The sequence below is a fragment of the Mchenga conophoros genome, linkage group LG18 (genome assembly GCF_057382185.1).
Source record: "Mchenga conophoros isolate Kocher_MC1m ecotype Shallow Benthic linkage group LG18, M_conophoros_male_GT1.1, whole genome shotgun sequence".
Classification (NCBI taxonomy): domain Eukaryota; kingdom Metazoa; phylum Chordata; class Actinopteri; order Cichliformes; family Cichlidae; genus Mchenga; species Mchenga conophoros.
In genome coordinates, this window is record NC_140543.1 from 24,179,891 (window position 1) to 24,193,529 (window position 13,639).

The 13,639-nt window shown below is 42.7% G+C and overlaps 1 protein-coding gene across 5 annotated transcripts in view; it reads right to left on the bottom strand.

The window, feature by feature from the left end:
• The window catches only part of pde4ca (phosphodiesterase 4C, cAMP-specific a), a 51,782-nt gene that overhangs the window by 3,836 nt on the left and 34,307 nt on the right, over positions 1–13,639 (bottom strand). For all 5 annotated transcript variants that reach the window (XM_085253912.1, XM_085253914.1, XM_085253917.1 and 2 more), the window contains 14 exons: positions 7,424–7,615; positions 6,635–6,679; positions 6,101–6,137; positions 5,389–5,462; positions 5,238–5,290; positions 4,713–4,825; positions 1,974–2,067; positions 1,628–1,800; positions 1,425–1,523; positions 1,079–1,243; positions 886–985; positions 604–758; positions 372–494; positions 99–281 (listed from right to left, as the gene is read on the bottom strand). In XM_085253912.1, coding sequence (XP_085110038.1) covers positions 99–281; positions 372–494; positions 604–758; positions 886–985; positions 1,079–1,243; positions 1,425–1,523; positions 1,628–1,800; positions 1,974–2,067; positions 4,713–4,825; positions 5,238–5,290; positions 5,389–5,462; positions 6,101–6,137; positions 6,635–6,679; positions 7,424–7,615 — 1,606 coding nt within the window. The remainder of the gene's footprint in view (positions 1–98; positions 282–371; positions 495–603; positions 759–885; positions 986–1,078; positions 1,244–1,424; positions 1,524–1,627; positions 1,801–1,973; positions 2,068–4,712; positions 4,826–5,237; positions 5,291–5,388; positions 5,463–6,100; positions 6,138–6,634; positions 6,680–7,423; positions 7,616–13,639) is intronic.

A 13,639-nucleotide genomic window follows, 5' to 3' on the forward strand; every position in this document is an offset into this window, starting at 1 on the left:
CACAGAACAATCTAAATCTAGGCTGACGAACAGCACCAAGAGGAAAAATACATGAATTTGATTTTGAGGCTAAGCTCGCGGTTTAGGTTATTCCCCACCTGGTTCTTTTCTACTGAAGCATTGTGCTTGTCGCACATGGGGCTGATCTCCATGCCTTTCTCTCTCTCTCTGTCTCCCTGTGTGAAGAACTCCACCATGATGCGGTCTGTCCACTGGCGGTACAGCTCGAGAGGTTTGGTCGGGTTACTCAGGTCTGCACAGTGTACCATGTTCTGAAGAACCTGCAGTGGCAAATTAAACAGGTGTTGTCACATGTCAAATATATAGATTAGATTAGATTGATTCTATCTTTGTATAAAAAGAGTTCTCACCTGTATGCGATCTGAATAGTTGTCTAAAAGCAGGACTCCCAGGCTGGTGACTTTCTTAGTCTCCACCATGGTCTTCAGGTCTGCTAACAGGTTCATGTGTTTGGACATATCTGTGGCGAGCACCTGCAAGAACAACATTAAACACATTAAACCAAACAGAAGTCACTGGGGAAAAAGAAGGCCTAAGCTGAGTGGAGCTACTGCACGTCTACGATCTTAATGGTCCACTCACCATGTCGATGACCATTTTGCGAAGCGACTGACGCTGCTTTTTGTTGAGATTCTGAAAAATATCACAGTTGTCTTCCTGCAGAAGCTTAAAGCCTACAGCCAGGTGGTGATTCTCTAGCACTGACAAGTCATTGTACATCAGGGCCAGCTCTGAGTCTGAAGACAAAAAGGCATAAAAAACTCTGAATGTAAAATAAATCACGATCTCGTCAGCTACATAGTTAAATACACTCAGCACCCACACACATTCAGATAATCCCTGCAGAGCTACGAGCAAACTCACTGGTGTTGATGAGAAACTGATTGGAAACTCCGGGGTGATCCACGTCGTGGATGGCGCTGGCGAACAGCGCAGCGAGGATCTCCAGATCAGTAAACACAGCCTTGGATGACACACAAAGAGAGACAGTTAGTTTTGTGTGTATGCGTGCGTGTATGTGAGGGCATCAACCTGGACTGTGTATTTGAGCGTTTACCTCCAGTGCAGGTGTGGACAGCAGCACGTGTGTTGATTGGACCACGTCTGCAGCATGGATGTTGTTGTGGTAGGCCACATCAGCATGATAGTGGTCCTCCAAAGTCATTGTGAAGGTAATGAAAGTATCCACTGGAATCTTAAAGGACTTCAGCAGCTCACGTTCCTGCAACAGCAGAGGAGAGGATGGCTCATCCAAGGTAAAGATAAATGACTGATTACAAATTGTCTGCTAAGTCATTGCTTCATTGACTTCAGTAAATTCATTATGCACTTGTTTGCTTTGCCGTGTTTGAGGCTATAAAGTACAGGAGCCATACAGTACGCTGTGTGCTGTGATGTGGTACCTGGAAAATGGTGTACATGGTGACTGTCAGTGGGCGATTCCCAGAATACTCAGAGACCTTAAAGATGTCAATACCCCATCGATTTATATCCTCAAGTTCCTGTCAGTGAGAAAGTATAAATACGTATATTAAACAACATTCAGTATGTGGGAAAAAATAGAGAATTAGCCTCAGGGAAATAACAAATGAACTAGTCCTCACACCTTAGCTAGGAGTCCTTCCTGGCTAGCATTGACCCCAAATCGAGGAATGGTTGAAGGAGCGAGGCTGGGACTGTGGGTGGCCTTCTTCACACCGCTGATCTGGGACATAGGACGCTTTTTCTTGTCTTTCTCCTTGGTCGGGGGAGACATGATGTCCATGTCATGTTGTTTCTCTGCCAGTGAAAGTCATCCAGTTAACAGTGATGAAAACAGAAATGCACCACTAACACTAACTTTCCTGCTGTCATGCATTTCAACTACTCCTGTCTGAGCACTGTCCTGTGATTTACATGCATATCTACATGTATGTGCAGCAGTGTGTAGCGTACAAAGACGGCATATTTACCCAGAAAGGTGCTGGAGATGAATTCAGACACCTGGTTCCCTGAGCGGCTGGTTTCTGACAGCTGGCTGAGCTCTCGGTTCAGCATCCTCTTGAACTGAGGACAAACACATGCAAGCATCAATGAGCTTGATCAAACACTCTGTTTGCTAAACTGTGGACAGACTAGGTCGGATCAACTCAGCCGCCTGCTGGAACAACAGTTATCTCTTAACAACAACGTAGAAAAGAAACACTTTACAAGCAAATCACTCTCTCTCAAAACCTGCAAACGGTTCAGTCAAATACAAGTAGCAGATGCCACAGATCATGCTGACATAAGACGTGTTGAGTCTCAGAGAAAGTCAGAAAACAAGCAACACGTGAACCTCAGGGAGTCTCCTACCCTCCCATCCAGTTCATCCCTCTCCTCCCCTCTCCTCACCTGAATGAACATCAACGAGATGGAGATGAAATAAGTCACTTCTGGCATTTCAGCGTATGGGAGCAAAAATAAAACGAGTGAGCTCTCAGGTTTAACACGCCTGTTCGACAAAGCTGCCTGTCTCGGAAAAATCCACCAGCGAGTGCTGCAGAAGCTTTGATTATAAGTCTGTGGAAGAACAGGAGAATTGAAGCATATGTATGTGGGAATGCTGCTGGATGCCAGGATGCAAGGCAGAGAAGGCAGACTCTCCCCGACTCTCCCTCATCCACTCAGTTACTGCCTGCCCACTATGTGTGTAAACAGAGGGAGAATGGGGTACTCTAATCTCCACCTCCTTTCAAAAATGCCTAAGAATAGCAGCCAATCAGACACCCGCTGCAGCAGCGTGTAGCGAAACAGAGAGCCGTCATTGGCCACGAGACATACACAGTAGGCAGGGCAGAGTGAGGTTGTGAGACACACCATGTGCACCAAGTTTGAAGGTATGAAGGAAAAGCTTTGAATGGATGGGGAGGAGGGTTCATTCTTGTAGCCAAAAATAAAAATAGTACATCACGCACCACAGAGACTTGGGTGCCCTGACCATTAACACAATCAGAGGAGCAAAAGACAAAATGCTTTGACAAAGAAATGCTTAAAGCGGGCTCCAAAAGTTCACTCACAGCTAAATCGTGCTCAGAAGCAGATAGAAAATATTGAAGGATAATTACAGTGGTCTTAATGTTAAGCTGATTTATTCACTTTTATACAAAATTCAAACTTGGTAGTAATTACCATCAGAGGAGGAAAAAAATGCCTATGCGGCATGTAAAAAGCTCTTTCTTAAATACCCTACTCACATATAAATAACTCAGTGATTAAAAGTGGTTGCACGATTGCTCAAAGACCCTTTCTAGGGTCAGTAAAGATCCAGTTTAACAAAGCGGTTCGATAAGGTCGTCAGGGATGCAGAAACATTGTTCACTTCAGCCTCCCATGCACCTGTCGTTGTTCCCAAGGGCCGGCATGGATAATTCTTTTCTTTAGCTCATTGACTGATCTGCAGCAATTGTGGGGGCTGGGGAGAGGAGTGGGCGTGGGAGGGGGGGTGCCTCCAGCGAAACTCCCCTCCGCTGCCACGTGAGTGACGTGTGGAATGGTGTATGCATGAAGCAGGAAGCAGGCACGGTACGTGATTGGTTAATAATGTAATTCAGATTTATGTGATGAGAAGAGGTCTGTTTCCTTATGTTTGGACGCTTCTATGAAGTGGGTGTTTGTGAGTGCTGATCGGAGAGGAGAGGGAAGGATGGAGGAAGCATGCACGGTGAGGATTCCATTTCATCCAGTGCAACATCTCTCCCACTCCCACTACTCATTCACATGTTTCTGCATATGATTCAGGGAAAAAGGTGTGTCCCTGTTTCTAGTCCCCATCTGCATGCCGGGAATCATCCTATGCATGTAAGCTTCTTCCATCTGCGGACAGATGGGGGCTTCTATTCATATTTTCATGATGGATTCTTTGTGTTAATGAGCCTTCAGCTTGGTTAAAGCATCGGTGATGGTAATTGTATTTACGAGAGGCCACACACAATCCTTGGGTTTAGTGTCGTATTTGGGGCCTTTTCTAATTTGGGCAGGAAAAAAGCACAGCCAAAGAATACATCAATTCATAAAGCATGAAAATGAACATGCCTCATGTACTGTCTATATTATCCATTCTAAAAAGAAATCGGCTGCATTTCATTTCAAAAAGGGGAAATGACAACAGTAAGCTGGAAGAAAATGACCGCACGGCTGCAGATTGAGCACCTTTCCCAGTGGTGAGGTCTAAAAATAGACATATACAGGAATAACGGCATAATCAGCCTCCAAGGTTTGTTCTCTGGTGCTTTCTATACCAAAAGCCCTCCAAAATATACAAGGACAGTCCAATAAGCTTCCAACTTGCAATTAGAGCAGGACCAGAGGACCCTGTCTTCAAAACTTCATCTCTCTGACCCTCATACGTCTTTTAAGCAACTACAGCAGATGTTTAATAATAATAATAATGGATTGGATTTATATAGCGTTTTTCAAGGCACCCAAAGCGCTTTACAATGCCATTTAAGCTCCCAACCTTGCACTTAATCCATTTTCTACAACTGCAAGATTCACTCGTGTGTGTGTGTGTGTGTGTGTGTGTGTGTGTGTGTGTGTGTGTGTGTGTGTGTTTGTGAAATGTCCAAAAGAGCAACAAACTTTCATTCAGTCTTTCAGTTGCCTAAATTACCAGCTTCTAAAAGTCTAACTTAGCAGGCTGTTGGTAGTGTGTTAGTGTTTTGTTAAAGTACCTTGTTGGAAGCCATCTCACTGACAGAGTGACGGGTTTTCAGCGTCTCTAGTTGCTCCAGACACCAGTCCAGCTCATCTAGAGTCTCTATGGCCAGCTGCTGGTGAGGCTCCTCTGTATGTATATCACACACATATATATATATATTAAATTTCATCGGGGAGGAAATGTTAATGGTATTTCCCTCTCAAATATTGAGCTGCATTTTGTTTCATAGTAATTGTATCCATGGGATGAGGATACAAGTGACTTACAATAAGCATTAAAAAAATCATCATTACAGGCACATGGCTGGAATACTTGCCCACCACTGGATTTCATGTGTTGTTGAACAACATTCGCTTACTAATTAAACAGCTGTGATGTGTTTCCAGTAACCCAGATTTCCCGATTCCCAATCGTGTTAATATCCTTGCCATCTGTGTGTGTTTGTGTGTGTGTGTATGTGTTTTTTGTTTGTTTGTTTTTTAACAAGTGTGTATTTTGGGCTAATAAGTAAATATCTCATTCCAAAGCCGCTACCAACCTGCGAGGCTGGTCTTGCACATGGATGGTGGGTTGCTGCCTGAAGATCGTGTTCTGTAGACAGAGACCATCCAAAGTGAACATATTAAAGACACAAGTCAGGTGTGGTGGTGAAAGAGCAAAAAGACTTAGGAAGTCTCCAAAACGCCTACTTGCTGGCCGTGCGATCTTGCTGGCCGGTTATGACGGCAAAGTTACTTCTGACTGTCCTCAGGCTGGCGAGGACCTACGAGAGGAACAAAGGAGTGAATGTATGAGTTCATCAAATGACGCATTTGTAATGTGATGAAGTGTAGCTTTAAATGCTCATAAAAGCTTCCACTTTCATTGAACAAGAGCTTCTCAACACAAATCACTGACTATCATTTGATACTGTGGCTCTCCACTCTTGGCAGATGTGCTACCCAAAGGCATCCCCCACTCCCTTTCTGATGTTTTCATAGCATCACTGACACTCCTCTAGGTCACGTCTGCCACTGCATCTGTCACCAAACACTGACTCAGCATGAGGAGAAAGCCCACAGAGTATCAGATGTCCAGACTTGATCCATGCATGAGCCTTATCTGCCACCATGCATATCTTAAACAGCATGATCCAGCAGTATTGGATTCTCAGCTCCTTTCACTGTGTAAAGTGAGCACAGGAGTGACGCACATCCCACGCAAGAGCTAGGCAACACCAGCGGGATGCTGATCCTGTCGCAGGGCCAACATGATCCTGAGGGGATGTTCCGGTAGAGCACTAAAACCCAGTCTCATACCATCTGGAGGCTGTTTTTTTTTTCTTAATTTGTCCATCTGCCAAATTTTCAAATAACACAATAAGTAAAACAGGCTGACTGGAAAAGATTTCAGAGGACTCACCTGTGCAAACGGTGTGACTATCATGTCTTCTGTATGTCTGCAGAAAAGACACACAAGAGGAAAAAAGCATGAAAAAACACAAAATACTGAGAAGCTCAACTATAAATCCCTAAACTGTGATACCAAAGAGTGATAAAAAGAAACCTTCCTCGTATCTATTATAGTTTATTTTAATTTATTAAAGACATGCACTGCTTCTAGTGAGGCCGGTGAGGAAACAGTCGGGGTGAGGTGGAAAGGGTGGGCGACACGTTATGAACAGTTAAATATGAGTAAAAAAAACCCAAAAGTGTGTTATTATACTTGACTCCGCTCTGATTAAGCGTCGCATGCAAGAACAAACAAAACAGAACGGGGTGTTTTAGAGAGCCTGACAGGGGTCACAAGAGAGGTTTTTGATATTTAGTCATCGGGAGAAAGGAGGGAAATGATCATGAAGCCATCCAGAGGGAATGCAGAAGAGGCCTTCAGGGGACAGAGCCAGTGTGGGTTTATTTTCGCCCTAATTTATTTTGTTTATCATGTTCTTCTCACCGAGATGACAACCAGTTGACTTCCCAATGCTTCAAGCTTTCTTCCCTTTAAAAACAGATAGGCAAGAGGTTGAAGAAATCTGTGACTGCTTCAATTACAAAACTGAAGGTTTTCTTTCTTTCTTTCTTTTTTTTTAGATAGCGTGAAATCTATAATGTCTTGCTTGGGGATGTAACTGAGACACACAGAAAAACAAACAAAATATTCCTTTCTTTAGAATCCCAGTGGAATAGATTTGACATTCAAGCACTTTGTGATGGGAAAACAGCTGCAAGCAATACATAGCATGTCCTAATAAAGTATTTGAGAAGGCTCAGTCTTCTCAAGGTGGACCTTTCTTAACAGTCCTCCTCACTCTATGAAAAACAAGTAAAAAAGTTAAACTGCGTGACAATTTGGCTTCAGAACTCAAACTGCAAACAGGTAAGGGAGCCAGCACGTAAATCGAGGCACAAAACTGCTTCTCCAGCCCGGAAACCTCTGAGCTCAAACAGATAGAGAAGAACAGAAAAGCAGAAATGCAAATATGATCCATGTGATCCTAGTGGTATTCCTTTAGGATAAAAAGCACAGCATCAGGAATGGCTGTTGATACTTTGAAAACTTTTACCCGTGTTTTTCAGATGTAAAAAGCTCTTTTTTACTTTTAGAGAACTTGATATCAACAGATTACTACATGTAAAGCAACAAGATTCCTAGGCGGGGCATTGGATTTATCCAAAGGGTTTGTTTTAGGCCCCTCTCAATACATAGAGACAGAGGATTAACAGTTTCAACTGGTGGACTTACAGGTCACTGGCAGTGGAGGAGTTTCTGGAGGGACCTTTGGGTGAAAGGTCAAAGTCGGAGTCAGAGCGGTAGAGGAAAGATTCCCTCCGCTGGCTGTGAGGGAAATTGGTCGGTCGGGCCAGACCGGAGTTAGGGCTGGCCTGAGGGTCCAGTGGGCTGCGTCCCACAGACAATCCATTCTCCACATCAAAACTAAGAAGACATAAATGCAAAGAGAATTTATTAAGGTTAGATGGCTTAAGAGGCTATTTAGGAATTTACCAGCTTGTAGATTTGATCAGGAAAGGAAATAGAAGAAATGAATCCATCCAAACTGTCCATGCTTCCTGGAAAGCTTGTTTTTCCATTCTTAGACACACAGTGCCATAAAATATCTCCCACAGAATATCTGCAATGTGTGCATTTATGTGTACAATAGCTGGTGTGTATGAATATATCCCTGAGTCTGTCACACAAATACAGTTCAGCACTTTGTGACTGTTTGCAGCATCAGGCAGGAGCAACCGAAAACCAGCTGTCAACAGCGTTATTGGAAATACACCGAGTGGCTGGTCAAGCGGGTCAGCATGCACTGAGGTGAGAAAACGAGCTCCATTAAGAGCTGCAGGCAGTATAAATGCAACAGCCATAAAATAAAAAGAATAAGGGAGAATAAATGTGGGAATAAGCATTTCCCTTCAGACCAAACTGACAGACAAACTTTTTACAAAATTCCAGTTACAAGTTAACCAGACTGCTGCTCCTCTGGTGCCAATAACATGGACACAGTTACTAAAAGATGGAATATTCATATCTAAAACATCGCTACAGACCTTATAAAGACTTCTATCACACAAGCTTTCAATCTGATATTGTCCTTTCTTGAAGAGGAAATAGTGTAACATAGAAGTAAAAAAAACTCAAAATTCAAATTTAGAAGGGTGACAAAAAAAGGATAAGACATTGTGATATATATGAGCTCAGCTCACAGCTCAGGAAGTAAGCTAAAATCAGCACCACAATTCAAGCCGAGCAACAATGGTGGATAAGAAAACACATCCAAGTCAGACTGAGACCAAAATGAGGAGGTGATGAGATCCAAAGAGGAAGAATAGCTCTCAGCACTGGTGGCTGCATGCAATGCTATAGCTGATTTATAAATAGGATAACTAACCGCTAAAATCCATTAAGTGTGTTATTAGAGTGATCCAAAAAAGAGCAGCTGATTGGCAGGATGGACCCATTTTTCATTATTAATATATTTAACATTAAAAGATAGTATAGCATTTGAAACAGCGAATCAAGCGAAACCTGAGGCTGTCAGGCAACCAGCCTGGACGTACTTGAACTCCACAGCTACACAATCATCATGCAGAGAAACAGTAAAGGCATGAAATGTGTTTAGATAATGTGATGCTCTCGTGATACAAGTATGTGTATGTGTCCGCGTGCGCGCGTGTACATACAGATGAATCCCGACTGTGAGCGAACAGCAGAGATAAAAATAGCAGCACAGTACTGACGTGGGTTACACGAGAGAGGCGAGTCTAAAAATAGCGCAGCGTCAGGTGAAGAGGAGTTCCTCCTGAAAAACACCGTCTGACTACAGAGGAAAACAACAAACGAAGGCACGGCAAGGTCCTTCTTCACAGTCTAGGCATGTTTCTCCTGTGATCTACATTTCTACTTTCCCACAGCGTTGCTCTGAGCCTCGGAGACTTTCGGCCAGCAGCTCCGTTTGGCAACGCATCTCCTTTTGCTAAACAGCGTGAGGATCTCCAGAATAGAAATCCACACTTTAGTAAAACAACCATTAGCAGAACATGAAGGATTTTGCAAGGGCAGATGCTGAGACACACTTGATCCCTTTCAAATAAACAGAACGGGGAAACCAATATTTCAAAATAAAAATCTCATGGCGTAGGTATGGGTTCCAAAGTGTTAGAGAATAATAACACACAAACCCAAAATGTCAGTGATACAATTACCACAAAATCAGATTCTTGTGCAGCTGTGTGGGGTCTAGAGTGTAACAAAATGCACACATTGAAAGACGTTAACAACTGCCATGTCGCATATATACTCACTGTACACTGTGTTGCATACAGCAGTTGATGCTCGGTTTAAATGTTCGACTTCAAAGTGACCATGGCTACTCGCCTACCTGCACCAAGTTGTTGCCATTCAACTGGCAGATGTTTCCATTAACAAACAGTTGGAGAGGTGTAGCTAACAAAGTCGGAGGTCAGTGAGTGCACAGTATAGAAGGTGGGGAGTAATAATGTGTTTTTCACATGGTCAACAGTTTTTGACATTTGACACAACCTGAGCAAAACCACAACTATCTGCTGGCTCCATGAATGACTACCTTTTACTCCAATCCATGAGCGATTGACCAACTTTGGCATTTGCAGAGTTGTGCTGCTACAATCCAGCCTTTACAGTTGCATGAAAACACTGCATTCATTCCTCTCTTGCTGCGTTCTGCAGTACTCTCCCCCCCAAGACGTTGGTGTGTTACTGGCTATTACATAACAGCAGAAGCTGATTTCCATGTGACAGATTCAGACACACTGACTGCATCACAGAAGAAAGTGCGAGTGACTAAAATGTCAGACACAGTACAGTGGGACTGTGCCAGCGTGGCTGCTAGAGTGAGCGTGCACGAATGACAGACAGGCTGTGTGTGCAAGGGGTAAAAAAAAAATCATAATTTTATGTGTAAATAATACAAACAATGAGTCCCAATGATGTACGCCTACAATGTGTGTATTTTAATCTCAAATTACTGAGGTGAGGAGATGGTCACGCTCTCCTCACCTTTTCATGTTTCCAGTTTAACCCATCTCTCTCATCGTATCTCTGTATTAATGCTGCGCCCGCTGCTCTCCTCGCGTGCTCTGATTATGAATCTGTTTGTATTTCCACACGTCTCTGTCTGTGCAGCTAAATTTAACCTCCGTTCGCATGTGAATCCAGAAAGGCAACACTGCAGCTAAAAATAACCTTCAGGTAGAATTCAGAGCCCTCCTCTCTCTCTTTCGCTCTCTGTTTGTCATCTCCGCCTCACAGAGCAGCAGATTCTTCCCTCCATTCATGAATATTTATGGAGGAGTTTCTATTTGAAGCCGATACCGAGCTAAAATTAGACCGCGGATCAAAATACCGCCTACGCCATTCCCCCACTGCTTTTTTTTTTTTCGCTTCCAGTTTTTTTCTCTTTATCTCTCGCTGAGCTGTTGTGAGCCCAGTGCAGGAAAGGGAATCCTGACTCACTCGTGACACTTCACTGCTCACCTAGTACTCCAGCACCCCAGCAGACAAAACACGTAGTATTTTTGCATTGTGAAATCACAATCTTCTAGTTGTGGTTCATACAGTTTTATAACAAATCCTTTAATTTATGTGGCAAAAAAGAAAAAAAAAGGGGGGGGGGGAAGTAGCTGTTACCATGGAAACAAGCGATGGAGATCTAAATAGGTGATAAAGTAAAACAATAACTCAAAAACACATGCTATTTTTGAAAAAAATAGTTGTTGAGGCTGTTAAGTTGTGAGTTATGGAGTTTATAATTTTCTAAACAGCTGAATTGTGATATTCTATATTCGGAAAAAATGAAAAAACCAGTTTACAGTTTTTCCCGTAATGTCGTTTCACAGTAAGAACAGTGCAACCAGAATATTCCAGTATTTTCTGCACACCTCCAATGTGCACAATCTTTAACTATACAGTTAACAAAATGTGCATTAACTCTGTCAGCTGAGGCATTCTGTAGTCCTAAGAGGTCAAAGGTCAAGGTTCAAGCTCAGTGTGCGCATCGTCTGAACAGGAAGCTCCCACAGAAGCTCCGTGGCCTGTTGGTCTTCAAAAATGACTCCTCCATTGTCTTTTTGTTTTTCACAACTGGCACCCACCCACCCGCCTGCCCACCTCTCCTCCTTCTCCGGCACCCTTCCCACTCTCCACTCTTCTCTGCTCCAAGAATAAAAAAAAGGGATTTTTAAAAAATATCCCTGTTAGTGTGGGAAGGTGTTAATTATAGTCCCGATAAAACTGGTGATGAGTGATAGCTAACGTGTATTTTAGGTTCTTCCTGACGAATTAAAATAATTTATTCATTCTCTCTGAGGACAGAGTCCCTCTGCTGGGCCTTAGTGAAACTGCTACAGCCAGTCAATGTTCATGTCTGAACAGAGAAAACTAAGGCATGTTATTCATTTAATAATTTATTATTCAGATATTTGTATCATTGTAGCTTCAGCACAGACAAAACATGCATTCTGACGATTTTGGGGTGAGTCTTTGAACTTGAGGTAGAGACGAAGTTTTCTGCAGATAAATCAAATTAATCACTGAACAAAAACCCGAGCTACTTTTGTTCTTAATTATTGCCACGCTGTAAAAAAAAAAAAAACCCTGACTGAAAAGTTTTTATACGTGCAGAGACGGTGAAAATAAAATCTCATATAAAAGCTAAAAAGCCAGCTGAAATGCGTAATGTGCCACCTGTTGGAGATTGGATATGGTTAAATAGAACCATCCTAATTTGGCATCTGCATTCGCACACCAAGCTTCAAAGGTGGACATGAATGCACATGCACTCGCACACTTAATTACTTCTCTTGTCTAAAGACCAATTAGAGCCAGCATTCCTGGACAAGGCAAAGACTTTTAGTTAAAAAAAAAAAAAAGGTGTAAAGAGAGAGGTGTTTGTTATTTAAGTGGTTGGCTGGTAACAAGTGTGATTGATGGCAACCTGTCAGTGGCCCTGATACTTGACACCCCGCCTGCGTCACCGCCTGTCATGGCAACGTCAATCCCATCTGGGGAGCATTAAAATACAGGAGCAACGGCGAGCGAGAGAGGGAGAAAGCAAGGGCGAGATAGGCCCGTAAACCAGGGCAAGCTGTCATCTGAACCTTCATTCATCACTCCCAGGCCTTTGCTGTGACACAGCCAGAGGTAGAATTAGTTGCACCAAAGCCGAGCTGCGCGACGAACTGGGACGTTTATTCAAACGCTGTTTAAACTGATGCACAGAGCATTCGCTTCATGCAAGAGAAAATTGTGCTTTTGTAAAACTTGGGAGATAATCTGAAATGATTTCTAGTATGCGACAATGTGTCAGTGTGAAACAAAAGCAACAATGCTGTGAAATTATTACAGCACAAGAGGCACGAGAGACATTCTCCGCCCGGCTTGAGTGAGACCACAAAGTTCACACCAGCAACTAAGAGTCCACACGCTGTAGCTCAGCACACAGAACAATGGGAACAAAGGGAGAACAGATGTTGTAAAAGTGGTCACAGTAGAAATCCACAGAGGTGATTTTGATTCACCCAGAGGTGAATCAGCTCTATTTATCCCAGAGCACAAAGTCATCAGTTTGTGCTCTGGGATAAATGTTGGTTTTGTGTGGCCCTTCACACACACAGCCAGGACCACCCTGTTGTTTGTCTTGCGCGTCTTCTTCTTCTATTCTGTAACATCACGTTACTGAATCTGGCCGTGAAGAAACCCGATGGAGGTGGTATGTGTTTACATGTCGACAGTGTAGCTAGATTAATTCACAATTGCCTTATCTTTTTCCCAGAGCACCAGCTGCAATCCATCTCTGAAAGTACACTTATATTTTCATTGGTTTCTTGCATCTTCTAAATATTTTCTAAAAGCAATGTCATGATTATTTTATAAATCTGATTATGTTATACACTGTGGGTGGCTTAAATGAAGTATGGTAAAACAACACGTCTCATGGAAAATGTTTCCTTTTTCCATGAGTACATCTTATCAATTTACCTTCTCAAGCATGCTCTGGAATATGGCGCAGTTAAAGTAGTGTGTTTGAACATCATGCAAGGTCATTTGCCTTGAACTGAAGATGATAAAAAATTCTAAGCATCCAAGAAAATCCACCGAGTAATGGCTCAAAAAGAAAAGGGGGTCATGGAGAGGACTGGACTTAAATGCTGCGAAATGTGGATGTCAAACAGAAAAAACAAACAAAAAAAACTCTTTGACTTGTCAGATCACTAAATGAATGTTGCATGAAAGAGTGGTGAAATAAATATCAGACACAGGTCTGACAAATTATGCAAAAAACCTACAGGAAGTAAGTTATTTATATCTCAGTTGGCCCAAAATAAGCTTCTGAGGCTATGGGTACATTTTCTACAGGAGAACACTAAATCTATTGAGATTTTGATATTGACTGAAAAAAGCATGTGGTGTTTCACA